At 45.3% G+C, this 23264-nt stretch overlaps 1 protein-coding gene across 1 annotated transcript in view; it reads left to right on the forward strand.

Moving 5' to 3' along the window:
- Window positions 1-10: 10 nt before the first annotated feature.
- Window positions 11-23264, forward strand: part of LG13H8orf48 (linkage group 13 C8orf48 homolog) — a 24236-nt gene continuing 982 nt past the window's right edge. The window contains exons 1-7 of the mRNA XM_048514702.1: window positions 11-134; window positions 2633-2881; window positions 3705-3744; window positions 4713-4838; window positions 17908-18149; window positions 20391-20543; window positions 21728-23264. The exon at window positions 21728-23264 is cut by the window's right edge and continues 982 nt beyond it. Of these exons, the coding sequence (XP_048370659.1) occupies window positions 126-134; window positions 2633-2881; window positions 3705-3744; window positions 4713-4838; window positions 17908-18149; window positions 20391-20543; window positions 21728-21913 (1005 nt within the window). The 5' untranslated portion in view covers window positions 11-125 and the 3' untranslated portion in view covers window positions 21914-23264. The remainder of the gene's footprint in view (window positions 135-2632; window positions 2882-3704; window positions 3745-4712; window positions 4839-17907; window positions 18150-20390; window positions 20544-21727) is intronic.

Below are 23264 nucleotides of genomic sequence, written 5' to 3' on the forward strand. Positions count from 1 at the left end.
GCCATGGCAACCGCAGCGGCCTACGAGAGCGGCTCAGGCGGGCCCGGCCTGCTTCCAAGTCACGTGCAGTGAACAGCTGGAGGGTTTTCTGTAGGGATGGCTGCCGTCCTTCCGTGGGCCTGACGATGCCGGCGGTGTGTGTGCCTTTCCCCTGGGTTCTGTGGGAGGAAAGGAAAAGGTGCTTCCTCCCTGCCTGCCATCCGTCTGGAGGACTCTGGGCGAGTGATGGAGCCTCTCTTCCATAGACGCCCTTGGTCCAGGGCAAGACCGTCTGCAAATGGGACGACATCCAAGAGAAAATTGCTGCAGTTATGCTTGTTAAGGAAATGTGATTTGGGGTGCTGTGTGGTTTCCGGGCTGTCTGGCCGTGTTCTAGCAGCCTTCTCTCCTGACGTTTCGCCTGCATCTGTGGCTGGCATCTTCAGAGGATCTGATGGGCGCATCTGATTCCATCAGATCCTCTGAAGATGCATTCAGCCACAGATGCAGGCGAAACCAATCGGAAGCGACTACTGTGCATTTACGACCGCTTGCGGCTTTCAGAGAAACCACACAGCACCCCAGTGATTCCGGCCGTGAAAGCCTTCGACAAGACATTGAAATGTGATTTGTTTACTGCTGCTTTGGAGAACTGGCTGATGGGGAGCAGGGAGCTCAAAGAGGCACAGGGAGGAAGGCAACCGAAAATGGCTCTCTTCTTGTCATTCATGCGGTCATTCAGTCAGAGCATTTTGGTCGGTTAAGGCACCACGTGCATTCTGTTAAAAATGTGGATTTTTTTTTCTTCTGCATTGTAGGCCACGCTTTGGGTGGATGTAATGTAGGTGCAGCATGCTTGGGAAACTGTTCTGTGGGAACTAGGACTGAAAATGACAGGAAAATGCTGTTGTTCCTTGCGACTGTGTTTTTTTCTTGCCCGTGTTTGTCTGGCTATTGCCTGCACTCCAATGGGCATTATTTGTTTGTTTGTTTGTGATGGTTATATCCCACCTCATACCCTGTTTCCCCCAAAAATAAGACATCTCCAGAGAATAAGACGTAGTAGAGGTTTTGCTGAAGTGCTAAATATAAAACATCCCCCAAAAGTAAGACGTAGCAGAGTTTTTGTTTGGAAGCATGCCCGTCGAACAGAAGACCAGAGCATGCAGCTGTGGAGCGGAAAAATAAGACATCCCCCGAAAATAAGACATAGTGCATCTTTGGGAGCAAAAATTAATATAAGACACTGTCTTATTTTCAGGGAAACACGGTAGTAGCATCTCTTGGTGACTTACAACGGATAAACAAAATAAAAACCTTATCCAATTGTACGCTATATCACCTAAATATGGGGTTGTAACTTATTCAGTTTCACCCTTAAACTTGTCTAGAGTTTGGATTTTTACCCCACCTTTCTCTCCTACAAGGAGACTCAAGGTGGCTTACAAGCTCCTTCCCTTCCTCTCCCTACAACAGACATCTTGTCAGGTAGGTGGGGCTGAGAGAGTTTGAAGAGAACTGTGACTGGCGCAGTCACCCAGCAGACTTCATGTGGAGGAGCAAGGCAGCAAATCCAGTTCAATAGGTAAAGAGTCCACTGCTCATGTGGAGGAGTGGGGAATCAAACCTGGATCTTAAAAGCAGTTAAGAGCAGTTAAGAGCAGTTAAGTCCACTGCTCTTAACAACTACACCACACTGGTTCTCATCTTTTATCCTTGCTCAGCCTGTTGTCCACCTTTTATTTGCTTATCCTGTTTCCCTGAATATAAGACATCCCCTGAAAACAAGACGTAGTAGAGGTTTTGCTGAAGTGCAAAATATGCATAAGTGCAAAATATAAGGCATCCCCCGAAAGTAAGACGTAGCAAAGTTTTTGTTTGGAAGCATGCCCGACGAACAGAACACAGAAAAATAAGACATCCCCTGAAAATAAGACATAGCGCATCTTTGGGAGCAAAAATTAATATAAGACACTGTCTTATTTTCAGGGAAACACGGGTATTAAATTTCCTTTCATTTTTATGTTCTCTCTGTAACCCATGTTATGCTCCTATCCAGTCCAGGCATACTAAGAACAGAAAGGGGAGGGGGTAGTATTTAAACATTACTTCCCTAGAATTTTCAGCTAAGCATGTTGATCCCCTCTGTTGTGCAAAATAAGAGGGAGATGCAAAGCAGCAGAGGGGGCTGAGCTCAAATTCTCAGATATGTCTAACTCCAAATTGGTTTGGTGGTGGTAGTGACTCAGTGAAAGAAAGAGTCAGAAATAGTGGGTAGCTTAAGGTTTTTATTTTGTTTAACCTTTGTAAGCCACCTAAAGATGCTACTGTGAGGCAGGGTATAACCATAACAAACAAACAAACACATTAAAAAATAATTAATTACTTAATTAATTAATTAATTAATGCCCATTGGCTATGGAGTGCAGGCATTAGCCAGGCTTAGATATAAGGTCAGGACGTTAGTCTTGGGTTTAATTTATTATTTCTGGGATTGTGCTTTGGTCATTACAACCCGTCATGCAATTTTTCTAAATGTGATCCTGTTGTCATTCTTTATTATTATTGACTGTTCATAGTGCAGTAGGCCTGTGGTCTGCCACTTTCCTGTTAACCCCCTGAGGCTAATTCATTTCATTATGATTATTTTTAGCTTAGCTGGGCAGACAACTCGAAGAGACATAAAGCAGAGCAGATGGAGCCGAGCACAGACTGCAGCAGCACTGTTCCAGATTGTTCGGAGGATACCTTTGCGACCTTCCGTGAAGAAAAGTGGGAAAGCTGCAGGCAATACGAGAATGAATCATTTGAATCTTATTACTCCAGAGAGGAGTCAGAGAATGGCCCACTGGGTCAGATCTGTCTGAAGACACGCAGCAGCTTTCGAGCCAGAATGATGAAGGTGTGTTCAGCTCGCTGTACATGTTGACTAATTTTTTATGCATTATTGCGGTTCTTACAGATGAGATGAGAAAGAATCGCCTGTTTCCTCGTTACATGAAAAAGTCTTCAGAAATGATGGTAATGGCACAGGTATGTCCGAGATGCTTGGCTGGGGTGATTTCTTATTCGGTTTTTATTGGACTTCGGGTGCACCTAATACCGCAGCCGAATGGGCAATAGTCTACCCACGAAACAATCTATCAGTGACAGTTTTGCTCAGGTCTTGTAAACTGAAGGCTGTGGCGTCGTTGATGGAGTCAATCCAGGTCATCTTGAGTCTTCTTTTCCTAACATTAATGTCTTTTCCAATGACTCGACTTCTCATAACGTGATCTAACTATGGCAACCTCAGTTAAGTCATTTTAGCTTCTAGGAAGAGTTCAGGCCTGATTGATTTCTTACCAAACCAGAAATTAATCAAATACTTCTGGCCGAATTATACCGGAAGTGTAATGTGGCAGGCAGAAAATTTTGATATGTGGCATGTGGTAGCTGCTGAGTTACGGACAATGGAAAGACATGATGGTCTTGCATTGGCATGGCGAGACATTCCCACCTGCTCCAAATTTTGGGGCTGTGTTTTGAGTGCTTTGATAACTCCTGGAGCGAGAGAAAGGTGAAGTCATCACATATTTTCTACAACAAATCCGTCTTCTGTGCATATTGTACAGCTGGACTGTTGGGTTAGGGTTCATTCATTCGGCTGTTCATTTCATTCGTGATTGATTGATTGGTGGGTGGAATTGATTGATTGATTGGTGGATTGATTGGTGGATTGTTAGATTAAATTTGGCAAGGCCACCTCATCCCGGAAAATTTCCGGTGACTCCAATATATAACTGTTCCCAACAGCAAATAATACAACATAAGAATTAAGCCACCATTAAAACTCAGCAGCAATTGGCAAAATAAATTAAACAACCAAATAATGTAAACACATATATACACAGGCGCCAAAGAAAGGCCAAAGAAAGAAAGGAAGAAGGAGGAAGGGGAGGAGATAGGCAGGGCCCAAGGTGGAATTAGGGCCCAACCAGATGGTCCAGGCTGGCAGTTTTAGGATTTAATGGGGAATTGGTGGAACTGCGGCCGGCCCCTCCAGCCGATTGGAAGGCAGCTCCAGATCTTACAGGCCTCTGCGGAACTCACCAAGGTTCCGCCAGAACCCAGGTTAACATGGAAGTGGAAGAGCGGTATTCCACCAGGCAGGGGCCAGAGCCGTGAAGGCCCCTGGCCCGGGTCGAACCAGCCAACACGCTTGAAAGCGATCCGGAACTCCGCACTGGGAGCCAGTGCAGGAGTGAAGCAGCACAGGGGTGATCATGATCTGAATAATCACCCTACCAATGTCAGAAGCGGGAACGCCGCATTCTGGGACCTTCAGTTTCCGGATCAGTCACAAGGGAAGGCCCACGTAGAGCGAGTTACAGTAATCCAGCTTCGAGGTGACCGTCGCATGGGTTAGGGTTGCCAACTCCAGGTTTGGAAATATCTGAAGATTTGAGGGTAGATGCTGGGAGAGTGTAGTTTAGAGAGGGAAGGTGCCTCGGGGGCGGGGGGGTTAATGCCATAGAATCCACCTTCCAAATCACTCATTGTCTCCAGGAGAAGTGGAATAAATGTTGCAAATAAATAAGCCTTCTATGTCGTTGAAAGATCAGCTGTAATTCTGAGGCTGGCAACCAACATCCACTTGTTATAGCAAGAGGAGGGAGGGTACAGAACTAGCTACTTTGATTAAGCACAAGTGTTAAAAACTGGATTAACTCTTGCTTTTATTTTTTAAATAGAACAAGAACCCGATTTTTGGGATCCTAGCATGGCAAAAAAAGCTCTGATTCTGAAATGGATCAGCCGTCTGAAAGATGACACATCGAGCACTCAGCTTGCTGAATGTGCCAGTAAACCAGGAAATGGTATGTTAATTTTCAGGTATGACTTGTAAGCCAATGAGACACTTTATTTTTTCAGTTGGTTGGCCTAAATTGTTGAAAAGTTTGTTCCCATTTAATGTAATCTGGTTCAGCATCCTGTCTCACACTGTGGGCAACTGGGATGCCGCAATTTAATTGTTCATTGACTAAAAAGTATTTCCTTTTGCCTGTCTTGAACCAGTATTGCCTATCAACTTCAGAGAGCACATATTGCCCTGAGTTCTACTATTTTAGGGGAGGAAGAGAAAGTCCTTTCTATCCTCCTTCTGTACCTAATGCATAATTTTATAAATTTCTCTCATGTGCCTCCTTAGCTGTCTTTTTTTCTAAACAGGAAAAGCCATAGATTCTTCAGTCTTTCCTTGTACGAAACCCCTTAATAACCTGGTTGCCCTCTACTGCACGGTTTTTAGTTTTGTTAACGCGGGTTAACCAATAACCTTAAAGAAGCTCAAGAAAGCTCAAGCCGATACAGAATAAAATCGATTTGATTTTTATTCAGCCAACCAGGGCAATAGAGTATCAGAGGAGCCACGCAAAATGACAGTGTGTTCTTACTTTTATAGCATTATAGCAGGTTACATCAAAATGGCAGAAAAGAATACACCCTAAAATGCCCACATCATCAATCAATCATACAGAAAGGTGGAGATTTTCCCTTTCCCCAAAACATTTGGGGTTGTCCAAGACCCTTATTGGAAGATGCCAGCACCTGGTTCTTTGACGCAAGATGAACTAGGGCCCTGTTTCTTTCTTATCTCTATTGTCTTTTGTTGCCCTTCTTCTTAGACGAAGAGCCTAAACATTTTCACGTTTCTCTCTTCTGTCTTTAGAAGAAGGGCAAATTCAAGGTATCTGTTTGAGAACAGTAAGACCTTAAAAACAGTTGAATTTTGCATTTCGCATTATAACTCTCTGGAACAAGGGGCATTCTGCTGGGCTATCAAGTTTGCCTAGTAACAGGAAAAGAATAGATTTTCAGGCCTGCATCTTTTCTTTGTTCAGATGCATTATGGTTGCCAACTCCCCATTACAGAAAGAAAGTAATGGGGGACAAGAAGAAAGCAGTTGCTTTTAACAGAGTATATCCCTCTTATGCCTTCTGTGCCTACAGTTCCATAGTATTTGAGATACAGCAACCAAAACTTTATGCAGTGTTCCAAACGAGGTCCACCATAGAGCTATGCAGGGGCCTTTTAGTATTTGGCATCATTTTATTTGAAAGTCCTTTCCTAATAATTCTCAGAATGGAGTTTACCTTTTTTTACCACGGCACACTGAGCCAACATTTTCATCAAGCTATCCACCAGAACCGCAAGATCCCTTGCCCTCTCATTAGCACATTTCTACAGTTAGAGAAAGGGTTTTTGTTCCAGTGTGTCAGGACTGTGCCATGCTTGACCTGGCAGTTCGCACGTATACAACACTGATGCAGATGGCCCAGCTATTATAATCGCCCAAGGCCAAGGGGCCTCTTTCTTTCGCTCACAAGTAACTAGCAATAGTGCTTAACTGCTACTTCTTATCGGCCTTCCTGGAGGGAAGAAGAAGAAGAAGAGTTTGGATTTATATCCCCCCTTTCTCTCCTGCAGGAGACTTTAAAAGAGGAGCTCACAATCTCCTTGGACCCTACACCTATCACAACAAAGCACCCTGCCCTGTGAGGTAGGTGGGGCTGAGAGAGCTCCGAGAAGCTGTGACTAGCCCAAGGTCACCCAGCTGGCGTGTGTGGGAGTGCACAGGCTAATCTGAATTCCCCAGATAAGCCTCCACAGCTCAGGCGGCAGGGCTGGGAATCAAACCCGGTTCTTCCAGATTAGATACACGAGCTCTTAACCTCCTACACCACTGTTGCTCCTGTCTGTCCCCAAAACAATGTATCTCTCTCACTGTCCTTTCATATGCTGATATTATGGGAATGTGAGGGTGGGGGGGATTCTGGGTTGAGTAAAACTGTAACCTACAGGTATATACCAGGGGCCAGAGAGCCAAACCCCAGTTTCGGCTATCTGGCCGTTGGGCTGGCACAGTTCTAATGAAGCTCTTGAACCATTCTTGAGGCTTGTTATTGACTGGAGTAACAGACCCTTACACAGTGTGCATCACACTACACTTAACTATATTGAATTTGATTTGCCTTGTTGCTGCCTTCATTGTGTGACATGATCTCATTCTCTTTTTAGTGCTGCTGATTTTGCTTTCTGTTGTAGTAGCATGTAGATGCTTCCAAAATGTCACAATGTAAATCGCGCAGTGTTGTGAGTCTGGAGATGGCATTCGTCTCTATGAACTAGAGATTGTGGTCAATTAGCATTGCATGCATCACTTTTCAAGCATCCTTCCCATTGAGGCTTGCCGGGCATCATCCTGTTTTCTTGTAGGCACCAGACGGAAATGCTGCTCTTTGTCCAAGCTTTTAACAATGGGATTTCTTTTTTAGTTGTTTTGATCTGCTCCTAGCATATTTTTCATTGTTTTAGACTCCTCCGTTTGTTTTGTGTGTTCTTATGCCCCGGCTTGATTTTGTATACTCGTTTTGATGGATCTGTTTTTATTTGTTTAGTCTACCGTTTTGGTTGTTTTATTGATTTGTTTTATGGCCTGGTTTGTGTGACTGAATTGTTATAATGTCTTGATTGGTTTTGTTTTGTCATCTTGATTGCAAGCCGCCTTGAGCAGGTCTGGAGAAGCAGCAAATTTCCTAAATAAATGAATTCATAAGGTTTCCATGAACTCTTGGGGGCACAAGGTGTGAGCTGACCCACCTGTCAGATGGTAGCAACTGAATGTCAGGACACTTTTTCGAGCTTTTGGGCTTGTCGGACTTACGGTTTGGTTGAAACGGGTGCACACCATCCCTTGGATCAGCAGATTCACATTACGTGGAAGCTGTTTTCACTGCATAAACAAAGAAAGTAAACACAACACAATCCTGTAACAATGGAATTAAGTACCCAAAGTCAAGAAAATTTAAATGGGCTGCTAATGACAAAGTTATAAAAATATAGAATTTATATATTTATTTATTACAAATTAAAGCCATCAATACATGTTAAGAGCCAATAATTGTCTACATTAGAAATATTAATGTACACATACATAACACTAATAAGGTCCAACAAAACTATTTTTGACCCTGGCTAACCAGACATGTTTCAGCCAAATAGCCTTCCTCAGTGGTCTAAACTAAAACAGCTAATCTCTAGACTAGATGTAATATTTATTATACTTTTATGACTGAGATGAATTGATTTGCATGAATAACTCCAAATGGTGTCTGATTATTCACACACAATTAAAATCTTCAGTAAGAGATTGATGTATTGTCCCACTAAGTACAAAATTCTTGAAGGAAAGGTGATATAAGAAGAAGAAGTTTGGATTTATATCCCCCCTTTCTCTCCTGCAGGAGACTCAAAGGGGCTTACAATCTCCTTGCCCTTCCCCCCTCACAACAAACACCCTGTGAGGTAGGTGGGGCTGAGAGAGCTCCGAGAAGCTGTGACTAGCCCAAGGTCACCCAGCTGGCGTGTGTGGGAGTGTACAGGCTAATCTGAATCCCCCAGATAAGCCTCCACAGCTCAGGCGGCAGAGCTGGGAATCAAACCCGGTTCCTCCAGATTAGATACACGAGCTCTTAACCTCCTACGCCACTGCTGCTATAGCAAGATTTTATTAACCAGTAAACGTATAAGGTGTTCATGAACACCTGGGGACACAAGTTGTGAGCTGACCCATCTTTCAGATGGCAGAAACTGAATGTCATGGCATTTTTCTCAAGGCTGTCGTGGGCACACGTTGTCCCTTGGGTCAGCAGATTCACATGTGGAAGCAGTTTTTGATCTCACAATTGGCTCTCCCTTCAGCTTTTCCCAATTTGTTTTTTCCTAAGCACCTAGCAAAAGCTCTGTATTAAGTATTGTTATATTTGGGCCAGCCAGTAGAGCCTTAATCACGCTTCCGGTGTCTTGAGATTTCATCCTGGAAGGCAGAACAATAATGATGTGTGAAATAACAAAGTTGCTTTCATGTTCTGTAGCCCCAAAATGTATCTCTTGGATTTAATAAAGGCAGGAGTTCGCAGCTGTGGTGGCCTCTTAGGGTTTCTTTTAAACACTTGGAAATGATTGGGATTATGGCTTGTTTCCGTGCATAATGGAAGATTAGCGGCAGGATAATTAACACCTACTCAGTGGGCTTAAGAAAATGTGTCCATTTGGAGCCTTACTTTTCAGCTAACGCAGAGCATAAATCATGCCTTGTTTGATGATAAGGCAAAAGAGGATGCAATTAAATGTCTGCATAGGAAACGTCCCAGACGGCTGTGTGCTTGAAATCCCAATTTCCAATTCCTGAAACCAAACCCTGACAGCCTGGCAGGATCTTAATTACAGGGAATACTTCAAAATTAACTGTAGCCTAACATGTATTTGATGTTTTAAATTGTTTTAGTGTTGATGGACACCGCCCTGAACCTTTGGGGAGGGCGGTATATAAATATAAATAATAAATAAAAAAATAAAAATTTTACCCAGGACCAAGCAAACTTTCAGATCAGCCAGAACTCTTCTAAAACTAATTGGTCTTTTCCTCACAGCAGAAATAAAACATCTTGTAGATGTTTTAAAAAGATCCGTTTTGGCTTTTTTAGTTCACACATAGCCAAAAAGTGCCAACCAAAAGTATAGCCAACAAAAATGGATCTTTTTTCATCATCATCATCATCATTACCTTTATTAGGCATAGGGGATCTTTTTTCCTGCCTTCTGCACAGAGCTCTTGTCAGTTTCACAATTGCATCTGCCACATTGTGTTCTGCTGCAAAGATTCTCCATGCTTCTGCCATTTGGTAAAGATATTCCATGGAGGTTTCCTCTGCTTGCAGTTCATCTGCACATGATTTCCATGTAAAAAGTAGATGGGTAAAGTTTGTTTTCCCCAATGATCCCACACACGTGTGGTTTTTCGTTTTTTGTTTTTAGGGGGGATGTCTGCGAAGCTGCAACTACACAAATATGGGCATATTGCAGCTTCTCTAATCATGTCATCGTAGCTTCACAGACATCCCCCTAAAAACAAAAAAGAAGGAAAAACAACGCACGCGCAAGATTGCTAGGCAAAACAAACGTTATCAATCTGCTTTTTACATGGAAATCGTGCGCAGATGAGCTACAAGCAGAGCAAACCTCCGTAGGCAACTATCAGAGAATCTCTACTTCAGGATACAAAATGGTAGGCTCGAATGGCAAAAATGAAAGTAAGAGATTTAGGCAGGAGCAATAAAGCGTTTCCCGCCTGCTTTTGTTCACTCTGCAGGCAGGAAACATCTTCAACCCGGGTTGCGGGGGAAAGGTCACGAGTTTAGCAATTTTTTAAAAACCCGGGTTGAGAAAAATAAAACATTTTGAAGATGTTTTGGGAAGAGAGCTGCGTGAACTTCTTCCCCAAAATGGTTTTTAAAACATCCTCAAGAAGTTTTATTTCTGCTGTATGGAAATCCCCATTGAAACAGAGAGCCCCCATCAGTCCAAGAACCCTATTGGTGCTTGAGAGAGATCCAAGTAACCACAGGCTGTTTGCCTGTTTGTTCCAACATGCAAAAAGGAGGCCTGGGAACTTTTCTGTATTGGCATAGTTTAACCCATCAAGTTCAATAGAAACCTCTAAATCAGTGGTGGCAAACCTATGGCACAGGTGCCAGAGGTGGCACACAGAGCCCTCTCTGTGGGCACGTACAGAGTTGCCCCCAACCACCCCCACACACATCTAGGCTGGCCTGGGCCATTGGGCTCGATTATTAGCATTAAACTTAAGACCTAATTTTGGGGAAGCAGTGTTGGTAACCCTGTTAAGCTCTGTTAAACCCCACTGATTTTCATGCGGAGAACTAAAGCGCGATCCTTTACCTGGGAGTGAGCTCGGTTGCTGGCAATGAGGCTTGCTTCTGAGTAAACCCTCCTAGTGTCGTGATTCACCCATTGGAAGAGTTGCACGGTTGCTTCAAAGCAAAGCCACCAACTACCACCAAGCATGCTCCCGAGTAACGCATGCTTCGGAGTCAACCTTTTTTAAAAACTAAAACCTCAGTATTCAGGTTAAATTGCCATGTTGGCCCTTTGCGATAAATAAATGGGTTTTGGGTTGCAATTTGGGCACTCGGTCTCGAAAAGGTTCACCATCACTGCTCTAAATAGAGTCATGTCCAATAGCATCCTAAAGACCAACAAGGTTTTTGGGGTATAAGCTTTTAAGAGGCTCCCTTTGGCAGATACAAGGGTCCTTGTATCCCCCTTCGAAGTAGGAGGGGTACTTCAGGAAAGGATTTCAGGAGATACAATGCACATTGTAGTCAGCTTGATTACAGCAGAGGGGCAGCGGCATATTTGCCTAGGGACGGGGGGTACCCTCTGTCCCTGGGCGCCACTGATCTGGTCAAGTGGGGGCGCAAATTTGGCCCCCCACGTGACCAGGAAGATGGCAAGGCAGCAGGTAGTCCTGCTGCCTTGTTGTCTTCTGGCGCCCTCGGCCCTGCCCATGTCATCATCGACATGGGCAGGGCCAAGGAAGCAAGAGGACCCCCAAGCCTTGCTCGGCTGCTGGCTGCCGGCTCCCCCAAGCCCTGCCCCCCTCCTGGCAGCTGGCAGTCCCTTTTGCCCTCCCCTCTGGGGAGGACAGAAGCAACTGAAAGGTTTTGGGAAGAGAGCTGTGTGAACTTTCAGACAGAAGCAACTGAAAGGGGCCTTGGCTTTTATAAACATGAAGGCCCCCCAAAGGGGAGGGCAGAAGGGGCTGCTGGCTTGAAGCTGGAAGCTGGGAAGGGGCGGGGCTTGGGGTTGGGGCCAGGGTGGGGCCCATCCCAGGTGTACGGATGTCTCCGGGCACCATTTCCCCCAGTACGCCTCTGCAGAGGGGGCAATGCTGGGGGAAAGAAAATTAGCACCTGATTCGTCCTCGAAGGCGCTTATCTCTTAGCACTTTTTGAAAATTGTGCCCAAAGACATTTTTTTATCCTTTGCCCTCTCTACCTTTGCTCTTGCTTAACATCCAGCTTCAAAATCAACCCCGTGTATTTTGCAAGTTTACTAAATATTAGTTAATCCTAAAATATTAAAACGTGTGGTTCTATGCTTGCTTTGGGGTTTTTCCTGAATGGTTTATGGCTGCCCTCATCTTCTGTCGTTAATTACCAGGCATGCGGATTACAATGTGTGCAGCTTTACTTTTTCGCAAGCCTCTTTCTTCTCAGTGGTCTTACACTATAGTAACACTTAGATCATCTCCCTAGTTTGCATTTTGGCACTTAACTCCTCTTTTATCCAAACAGGCTTCCAGCCTGACGAACTTATAGCCTGCGGTTTTGATCTTGAAATGATGCACCCTTCACCCAATCAATCTTTAGACAGTTTAAGGGAAGGAGGAATCCTTTGTTGGTAGTAAGAAAAAATCTTTCTGAGAATTCTTGCCTTTGAACCATGATATTTGCTTTAGATACTTTGATTTTATTCAATTTTCTTATTCTATCTAGTTCTGAGTTAAAAACCCAGTAGAACATCAGGAGAACTAAACGCAGTGAGGTTGCTTCATTTTACTCAGTCACACTTTATTTAATGAAATGTGAACATATGTAAGAAATAAAAATATTATTTAATAACATTATTCCCTACTTTTAAACCGCATGCTCCTTTTTATATGCTTCCTTGCAGCACCAAAATCTACACAGGTTGTTAAGGTATAAACTGCAATACATGTTTCGACATATAAGTGTTCTGGACTGATGTACAATTTGCTTTCCACCGTAGTAAAAGCCGCCAGATGATTGAATTTGTCGTGCCTGCATGCCTTTTGGATCCAGCTGCTCACAATCTCATGAAATACGATGCATAGAGGGAGCGATCCATGGTCTACTTAGAATTCTGCTAAGGTCTGTTCAGTGGGACTTGGGGCTTACTCACCAGAAAGGGTCTTTAGAATTGCACAGATACAAAAACAGGCACAATTCAGCCGAGACCAGACACGCTGCGACCAAACTAAGCACTCTTAAATTCTATTGATTTCACTGGGGGAGTTTTAGGTTTCTGTTTAACTCTTTGAAATCAGTGGGTGTTAAAATACTGAGCGTTGACTGGCTGATGCGTAGTGTGAATTTGCTTCCTTCCCACTAAAAAGCAGGTGTGGTAATGAGTAGATCAGGGGTCTGCAACCTGCGGCTCTCCAATTGGCCATGGTGGCAGGGGCTGATGGGAATTGTAGTCCATGAACATCTGGAGAGCCGCAGGTTGCAGACCCCTAGGAGTAGATGATGCAGCAATCCGGGACAGGCATGATCAGTTCTGGGCCAGTAATTGGCCCTGGCAGTTGGATTCCCTGCCAAGAAAATTCCATGCGATGGCATTTAAGTTCTGCACTCAAAGCAGCGAGTGAGAATGTAGGGCTGCCTCACCTATATATGGGTTGAAGAGCAAGAGCATTAAAAGAGGAGGCCTCATTAAGCTCTCACTTCTGGGTAGCCTTGAATGGAGTTCCGTGGCCTTTTGTGCAGCACACGTTTTAAGCTTTAACACACGAAAGCACACTTCTTTAACACATGAAGAATCAGCCATGTATTGAGCAGATGTGTCGTTCTCTGAAGGAGCCGTTGCTTAGCTCAACGAAACATTATTTGGGGGCTCTGTTCATTTATTTATTAATAAGGTTTTTACCCTGCACCTCTAGTTCTCATGGAGTCACCCAGGCAGATAACTGAGATGCACGAATTGAAATCTCACCTTATAAAAGCCATTAAGACCAGCACACAAGTACATGACTAAAACAATTTATAAGTAGAGCTCCAAACAACAAAGAAAAAAGTTGAAACATTAGGGAAGAAAGATCCCTGAGAGAATGCCAAGGGAAACATAAAAAGTCTTCACCTGCTGGGAATCTCTCTGGGGATGGCATTCCAGAAGTTTGGTACCGCTACTGAGAAGGCCCTCTCCCAGGTTTTCACCCATCTAATCTCACAAGGCAAGGACACCTGTAGCAAAGCCTCCAAATATGACCACATATAAGGTCCTTCAGGCATGTTGGTCCCAAACCATGTAGGGCAGTGATGGCGAACCTTTTCGAGACCGAGTGCCCAAATTGCAACCCAAAACCCACTTATTTATTGCAAAGTGCCAACACGGCAATTTAACCTGAATACTGAGGTTTTAGTTTAGAAAAAACGTTTCGAGGCGTGCGTTACTCAGGAGTAAGCTTGGTGGTAGTCGGTGGCTTTGCTTTGAAGCAACCGTGCAACTCTTCCAACGGGTGAATCACAACCCTAGGAGGGTTTACTCAGAAGCAAGCCCCATTGCCAGCAACCGAGCTTACTCCCAGGTAACGGATCGCGCTTTAGTTCTTCGCATGAAAATCAGTTTAACAGCGTTTAACAGGGTTACCTACACTGCTTCCCCAAAACTAGGTCTTAGGTTTAATGCTAATAATCGAGCCCAGCAGCCCAGGCCAGCCTAGATATGTTGGGGGGGGGGGGGGGCACTCTGTTTGCGAGTGCCCACAGAGAGGGCTCTGAGTGCCACAGGTTCGCCATCACTGATTTAGGGCTTTTAATGTCAGCACCAGCGCCTTGAATTGTTCCTGGAAACAAATTGGGTGCCATTTTAGATGAGTCTAGACTGGAGTGATATCCAGCATTATAAAATGGCATCCGGGGCTTGCTTGGGCACTGCACCACCCCCAGCTGCGCCCTGCTCAGAACTCCCCAAGGCATTCGAGGCAGGGGCACAGTTGAGCACTGGCAAGCAAGGCTTGCCCTGTTCCCAATCTCCACATAGAGATCTCAGCAGAGCCAGCCAGGCTCGTCCTACCCCATTCTCCCTGTGGAGTTTGGCAGTGAGGCCAGCTGGCTCGCTCCTCCCTGGACCTCCACGTGGAGGTTGGGAGTGGCCCTGGCCAGTCTCTGACTGAGCCCTGATGGCTGTCACCTCTCGTTTTATACTGTTGGCCCTGCCCCCAAGCTCCAGGCTCAAACAGACCCTTGCCATTCCCAGTCGCCATGTGGAGATCAGAGATGTTGCAAGCCGGCTGGCCTCACTCCCGAACTCTACATGGAGATAGGGGCAGGGTGATCCCAGATGGCTCTGCTCCAATCTCCGTGTGAAGGTTGGGGGAGGGGTGCGCCTTGTTTGCCTATGACCCTGGCCGAGCTCTCTGGGACAGGGTGCATTTGCGGGGTGTGTGTGTGTGTGTGGATGCGGCCAGGCAGTGCACCTCCACGAAGGCGTGACTGAGACTCCACTCCCCGCCCCCCCCATACTCCTAGCTACACCACTGGTAATATGATCCCTATGACCCAGTCCAGTCAACATCCTGGCTTCAGCTTTCTACCCCATTTTAAGTTTCTGAACGCTTTCAAGGGCAGCCCCATGTGGAGTTGATCACAGTAATCTAATCGTGACATATGCTGCCTTGAGAGCATTGTGGTGGAAAAGTAATTCAAGGAATTGTAGAAATGGTCCACCCCCAGCCTTAGGTAGTGCCCACTACTGGTAGTTGTAGAAATAGTTCAACGGTCTGCCATTGTTACCTTGATTCAGCGAGGGATCAGGCATGCACAGAAGTAAGCATCTGCACATTTATCCCTAACAAGAAGAGGAAATACATGTGTGTGCACGCATGCACACATACAACCCCACCTGCTCCAACAACTGGGCATATGTGCGTGGGTTTAAAACGAAAGACCAGTCCAAACTGCACTAATTGACTATTTGCAGGGAGCGAGAGGAATGGAAAGCTGTCTTTTGTCTTCCCAGCATTCTCTTTGCTATTGAACATCTCTTCAGTGGGCTTTCAGTTATGTCAGAAGAGCTGCGCACATCTGACCCTGGTTGTTCCATGCATGCTTCCTTCCAGGATACCCAACATGGTGCCTGTGCGCATCATAAAACTGCCAGTACTTTCCTTGTTGCCCAGCATGGTTTTCAGAAAGTGGGGGCAGCCATTGCAAGACAGGCCTTTTTACTGGCCCACATTTCAATGAAAGGGTGTTCAACAGAAGTACTGGTAAGCAGTGGCGTAGCGCCAAGGGAGCGGGGGGTGCACGATGCATTGGGTGCACGCCGGTGGGGGGGTGGGTGGAGTGGAAGCGTTCCGTGGCAGGAGCACGGGGTGCATGCATTCCCCGGGCGCAGTTCCCCCTTGCTCCAGCCCTACTGGTAAGCCCCCTGGGCTTTCATTTGCTGGCGTGTGCTTCCATCCCTTCTTCAAGTTTTTCTTCTTCCCAGGAGGTGTGAGGAGAGAGGTGTTCCATTTAGATCCACTTCCGGTGGCAGCCATTGTGACGTGGTGTTGACCTTTCTCTCTCAGAACTCCAAAGGTCCCCAGAAGCTCAAAAAGGGTGGAGACCCCAGCTGTAGTCAACAGAAGGGTTGGATTCAACGACGTTCATCTTCCTGGAAGGACAACTTCTTTGAGCAGGAGGGCACCTCTGGATCTATCCGTGTGTGGTTTCCAACATCTGTTTCTGCAAATGAAGCCCCATTCAAGAGCATCCTAGAACAATACAATCTGGAATCCGTCCTCCGCAAATTTTTATGCATGTTATAATCCCTGATTAGAAAGTGGATGAAATAAGCAGTTTTCTGAAACATTAATGCCTAAATTAAGGGTCATGTCTGCTTATAATGCCAAGCCCTTTCCTCTGAAATGCACACCTTTCCTTCTATCCTGGGCCCATCCCCCCCCCTTCATAACAGTCTGGCCCCATATGTCCCACGTCGGTCTCTGCGTTTAGCAGAGGCCAACTTGCTGGTGATCCCCACCCCCTCTATGATGCGGCTGGCCTCCACTAGGGCCAGGGCTTTTACGGCCCTGGCCCCTGCCTGGTGGAATGCTCTCCCTCCAGCTCCCTCCACCTTAATGAGTTCCGCAGGGCCTGCAAGACTGAGTTATTCCACCGGGCCTTTGGGGAGACCAGCTGCTGATATGTGTGCCCGAGCAAAATCTAAGGCCTGCTGTTCCCCTCTTAAGAGGAGTTTTTAATAGCCGGGTGCCATCTACATTTTAATTGGTTTATGATAATTGAGCGCTGCATTTTAATTTTTAACTTTGATATATTTTGTCTTCCACTTGTCTCGCTATTGTTGTAAACCGCCCTGAGCCCTCCGGGGGAGGGCGGTATATAAGTGGAACAATAAATCAATCAATAAATAAAATAAATAAAGAGGCTTTCATTTGAACAATTAATGCTTGCGGACTTCAGTGAATTCTGCTTCCTAATAAGAGTTTGCACTGGCGGGAAACAGATGAGTCTTTGTCGTAGACAGGCCCTCAGGAACCAAGGACAGTCCACACACAGGTCTTAGCAGGTTCAGACATTTAATGTGCACAGAGCAAGGAATCCGGACAAGACAAGAAACAATAACCTGCAAACTAAAACACAACGTTGCTGCCACAAGCTAGCTCAGCGGCACCCTCTCTTTTATAGCCAGCCTCCCCTTCCCTTGTGCAATAACCATTTGCAGCTGGGTTATTCTAGTCCAGGGGTCTGCAGCCTGCAGCTCTCCAGATGTTCATGGACTACAAATCCCATCAGCTCCATGAACATCTGGAGAGCCGCAGGTTGCAGACCGCTGCTCTGACTCCTGAAAAGACTCTGCATCTACTCTAGCTTTCCCCATAGCTGCTAACCTGCTACTGCGTCTCCTTTGCTGTAAGCTAGCAAGTAGTCACCTCCTGCGTTGCTCCTGGGACAGGGGGTGTGAGGGAGCTGTCAGGGTTCCCTCTGGCTCTGTATCAAGGGGCTGAAGAGTCTCAGAGCTAAGCTCTTGCAGGGGAATCTCAGAGCTTGGACCTGGCTGTGGATCCCAGCCTGAATGCTCTGCCTGAGCCCGGGGACCTGGTCCTGCAGGAACTTCTGGCTGCTCAGACTCTGCATCTCCAGGTAGTGCCTGAGAATCTGGAACCAACACTGTCTCCTCTTCTCTATCTGAGTCTTCCTCCCGGGGGTTCCCATTCAAACCAGGCTGAGCCCTAACACTCTTCTCTTTCTTATTTATTTATGTTGCTGGTACAGCACTGACCATAAGGACTGAGGCACCTGAGGAAGAGTGGGAGGCTGTGAGGTCTTTTTGTGCCATCAAGACTGACCACCTTAATCACCCACCAAGCTCAGCTCTTTCGAATAGGCGCAGGCGCAGCAATCAGAAGCATCGATTCCCTTCGGAGGAGGTCTTCATGCATGAGGTGAACCATATTGTTCCGGGTCAGCTGGTGAACAGACTGCGCCTGAAAAATCTCCAGAAGTCCATGGAACAGGTACTACAAGAAGGAACACAATTTTCTCGTTCTTGTAGGTTCTTGAAAAATCTATCTATCTATCTATCTATCTATCTATCTATCTATCTATCTATCTATCTATCTATCTATCTATCTATCTATCTATCTATCTATCTATCTATCTATCTATCTATCTATCTATCTATCTATCTATCTATCTATCTATCTATCTATCTATCTATCTATCTATATAAACGTGAAATACCACTCACTGACTGACTCATCAACAGAACTCAAAAACCACCAAAACCACACACATGAAATTTGGCACACCTGTTCCTTACATACTCCAGGTGCTCACTAAGAAAGGATTTCCCAAAATATTCACTTTCACTTGATTTATTACCTATTTACTGTTTTAACTGCTCATCTCTGGCCATCTGCGTGAACATTCTAAGGGCAAACCAACCGCTCAGTCCACAGACATGCTGCATGAACATTCTAAGGGTGACAGTTCAACACCACCAGCTTCATGTCCTTCACTAACTGCGCTCTACCACCGCCCTCTACAACCCACGTGAACCTATTTGAAAACAAACCCATCAGTCCACAGACAGGCTGTGAGGAAATATGCTGCATGTCACCCCAAAGTTTATAAACAGGCTGTAAAGAAGTATGCTGAATGTCACCCCGAAATTCATAGAGAGCCTGTGATGAAGTATGCGTATCAAAGCACGGGTGCCCTGCTAGTATATATATAAATTAGCTCTCAAATTCCTTATTTATTTAGAGGTAGATTTGAATCCAGTGGCCCTTTTGTTAAAACCAAAGCTGATGTACGATGACCTAAGCTGTTTTTAAGGCAAGGAATATTTTGAGATGGTTTGCCATTGCCTGTCTCCATTTCACAGCCCTGTTAGTCCTTGGAGGTCTCCCATCCAAATACCAGCCAGGGCAACCATGCTCAGCTTCTGAGATCTGACTCGATCAGGCTAGCCTGGGGCCATCAGAACAGGTGTAGCATCTTAGAGACCAAAAGATTGTACTAACTTCTTTCTGTTCTGTGTGAGAGAGCTCAGGGTAGGGTGGAATATGTATGCCTACACTCTCTGGGATTCTAGGAACTCTAAGGGCCTTGCGCTGGTCGATTTCCCCTTCCCTTCTGCTTTTTCCCCTTGTTTCGCTGACACTCGGTTGCCCTCAACCTTCCATGCCTCCGGGTGACAGTGAGCATCAGACCTTAAGCATCCCTTCCCCCCATTTTAAATTTGCAAACAAATGTGTGCCCCCCCTCCCCCCCACATACCAAGAAGTATGGAGGCCTTGTCAATGAGCAACCTTGTTTTTCTGCTTTCCTCATGCGTCAAGGCACAAGTTTGCAGTTTGCAGTGATGTGGCTACCTCAGCTTGTGTTAACTTCACGCACTTTTGCCTCTTTTAAAAGTTTTTTTTAAATAACCATTGGGGAAAAAAAGAACAGTCATTTCCGCTGTTGTTGCTTACTGCACGAAAAGACTAGGATGCAATTGATTTTATAGTATGATGGTGACAACAGCAACAAAAATCCTTCAATAAATCACCAGTACAGCTGCTAGACCTAGTATTGGCCCTGCTTATCTGAGGGACCGTCTCTCCCTTTACCGCCCTTCTAGGTCCCTCCGCTCGTCGGAGGCGGACCTACTGGTGATCCCTGGCCCCAAGGTGATCTGGCTGGCCTCTACAAGGGCCAGGGCTTTTACGGCTCTGGCCCCTACCTGGTGGAACAGGCTTCCAGGTGAGATCAGGGCCCTGCGGGACTTACAAAGTTTCCGCAGGGCCTGTAAAACGGGCCTGTTCCGCCAGGCGTTTGGCCAGCCGAGATGATGTCAACTCCGCCATAAGAACATCTGGCCTCCCGTGGGTACATAAAGGAGGAAGGAGGGGCTGAAGCCATCTGTAGTTTTAGTATTTTATATATTATTTTATTGTAAATTATGTATTTGATGTTTTAAACTGTTTTAGTGTTGATGGACACCGCCCTGAGCCTTCAGGGAGGGCGGTATATAAATATAAATAATAATAATAATTTTTAAAAAGCCAAAGTAATTTAGTGTCAAAAAGTAACTGGGGCTGGTTTATTGTGATGATTCTGTGGGAAGTGTTTATTAAGTGATTTAGACTGCCTGAGACAAGCGCAAACCTGCATCTTGAGAATGTACAGATACCTTATGATTTTTAATGAAGGCGATCATCTCACTGGAACAGATAAACAGCTTGACTGTTTATCACTTTGACTTCCAGTTAGTGGAAACTGAAATGCATCAACCATCGCAGTGCTCTGGCTGCGAGAACAAAAGAGCCCAGCTAGCAGAAGATGCTTTTCTGAGACGAAAGAGAACCATACTGGAGGGGGTTTTGCTCCAAGAAAAACTAAAAGACCATCTCTGCACCCAGGTAATCTGTTACTCAGATGAACAGGGACTGTGACTGTTGGCAAGCAACCCCACTAACATTGCAACTGTGCAAAACTTATTATTATTTTCCTGGCCCCCCTCTTTAAGAGGGCAATTTATAAAATCCCTAGAAACATGTCATATTTTTAATAAGTTTGTCAAGAACATCTGAACAATACCGTCTTTACATGAAAGGAAGACTATCGTGAATGTAAGAGGACTCCTTTCTTAAAAAGAAATAAAATAGATTATATGTAAAAGCAGATTACCCTAAATAAAATAAATAAATAAATTTCAAACAACCCCTACAAAGTAAATGGAGTTTTTACTGAATAGTAACTGATATATAATAAACATTGTAGACTGGAAAAGAGAATAATTATTTTTTGCTGTTCTTGATTTTTTTTTACTTTTTACACCTTTTTGCAGTGTCACTCTTCACAGGTGGTGGTGGATTACGCGGGTTTAAATTTTAAAGAAACAAGGAACAAGGTTGGCCAAACCCCAGAAAACTTGCCAACAACAGGAATTGCACAAGGAAGTGTTAATACCAACAATGACTAAAGTGCATATGTACCATATTCACAAAATAACATAATCAGGAATGATTCCATGAGTCCATAAGGTTCTCCCTCTATAAATGTTTCATTCACAGTCCAATGGAAAACATGGAAAAGGCACCGGTTCAAGAAACAGCAACCTGCCGCCAAATTGTACAAGTTCAAAAGAGCAGCAAGGTTCAAAGAAGCAGCAGCAAAGCGACTTGTTTCTTGTTTAGTCTTGCCCTCATTCCTCCTTTCCATTAAATTTTAAAGTGCAAAAGACTGGCTTTTTTTAAGGCCTCCCCCCGCCCTGCCCCCGCCGCCACCACCATCACGAGTCACGGTACTTGGCAAAGGGTGGGATAATGACTGACCAGCTGGCAGTGCAATCTTCAACCGAATTACATCCTTCTAAATCGGTTAAAATCAGCGGACTTAAAAGGGTTGCAACTTTCATTGGCAATGGACTTAGATAAGGGGAAAGTCACAGTGACCTAATACCAAGGAAGGGAGGTGTGTGGGGAGCACTTAGGGACATGGCCTGGAAACCAAGGGGACGGCAGCCTGAAAATGTTTGGGAACCACTGATACAGAAAGTTGTGCAAAGGGAAATGTCTTCTCTCCCCTTTCTCTCTGTTTCCAGGACGCTCTTCTCATCATTGGCAAAATGCACCAAAGGCTTCCAAAGCTTTCTGACGATCCCAGGGACATTTGGCGGAAATTGAAGGAGAGAGCTCTGCAAGCAGAGGGCATGGCCCTGCCAGAACCGTCCCCAAAGCAGAAGAAACACATATCATCCAGGGCACCTGCGCTGAGCCATGGAGAATAACACCCGTTCGATACTGACAAACTAGCCTGTGATCAAATGCCCCTTTGGATTGGGTCCAGGTCTGGGGTCCGGCTCTGGCTCCCTTCCCAGCGCGTGCAGAGCAAAGCGCCACCACCTTAACTAAACCCATTTTTAAAATTACGGAAGCTGACTTTTTTGTTATTACTCTGACAAGCCATAAGTATTGCTTTTGCACATTTTCTTTGGGGATTGAAAGCAGATCACAGCTGCTCCTACCTGCAAAGAAAACTAATGGCTCCGTTTTTCCAGACGGGGAGGCGTAACGGCTGGGTGTCAGCTCAATCTGTGCCTGCCGCTGCTTCTTAAATTGAAAGCCGGATTCCTGGGTAGAGGGACAAGAAAGCAGGCGGCAAAGGAGCAGCAGAGGAGGCAAAACGGAGAAAGGTTGCCGCTCTGATGGCAGTAAGGATACAACCTGGAACCGAGCCACAGAGCTGAGGATTCCAAGGCTACAAGCGGTGATATTCAATTAGGAATGTCAAATTGTGTGTACAGATGCATAAAGATAGACTAAGTAATTGATAAAGTTTGAAGGTGATATCCAAATATTGTTCTGGCATCGGCTTTACGGATGTTCATTGAGTGCTGATATCCAGTTTTGTGGTTTGTAGCCCACCAACAGTCCAAAGGAAAGAGGTTTTGTATCAGAGACTCATATTTTATTTATGTCTGTCTGTATTTATAGTTGTCCTGCTTCTCTTCCCAATGGGGACCCAAAGAAGCAGACAATAAAACAAACACACACACACACACTAGACAAAAAAACAGGAACAGGGAAACAGCTTCTGAATGCAGAGCCGGTAGGTTGGCCTGTGTCTCTCCCTCTCGCCCTGCTACCAATCTTTCTGTCATCTCAGGGCTGACTCCTGCCACTCACCTTGCACCCAAGGGGTACATCTTAAGTATCTGGGGACAAAGGAGAAACAAACTCTGCCACACTTTAGCCAGCCACCTTGCAGGTTTCTCTCCACGTGTGTCTCTGGGCAAGGAATGTATGTTGCAGACTCAACCTAGCTAGTACTGATACGCTAGTTGGTAACTTCTCTTTGTATCATGTTTGTGAAGTAGACATGGATGGATCTTTGCGTAGTAATTCCTGGAAAGGGTCCTGGGAGCATGCTAACCTTCTAACCACTACCCCACAGCAACCCTCTAATGTTCTGTGTCTTTTGAGCAAGTTGACTGTACCTCTGATCGAATACTCTGGGAGTTACCTTGACCAAGCAAAACAAGCTATTACTTAAATGGTGAGTCATTTTTTTGGGATAGAAAACCCAAGTTCTCGCACAGGAGATATTTTCGTTTGTTTCTGTTCAGGAAAAGAGAACAG

This window comes from Sphaerodactylus townsendi, linkage group LG13, assembly GCF_021028975.2.
Source record: "Sphaerodactylus townsendi isolate TG3544 linkage group LG13, MPM_Stown_v2.3, whole genome shotgun sequence".
NCBI lineage: Eukaryota > Metazoa > Chordata > Lepidosauria > Squamata > Sphaerodactylidae > Sphaerodactylus > Sphaerodactylus townsendi.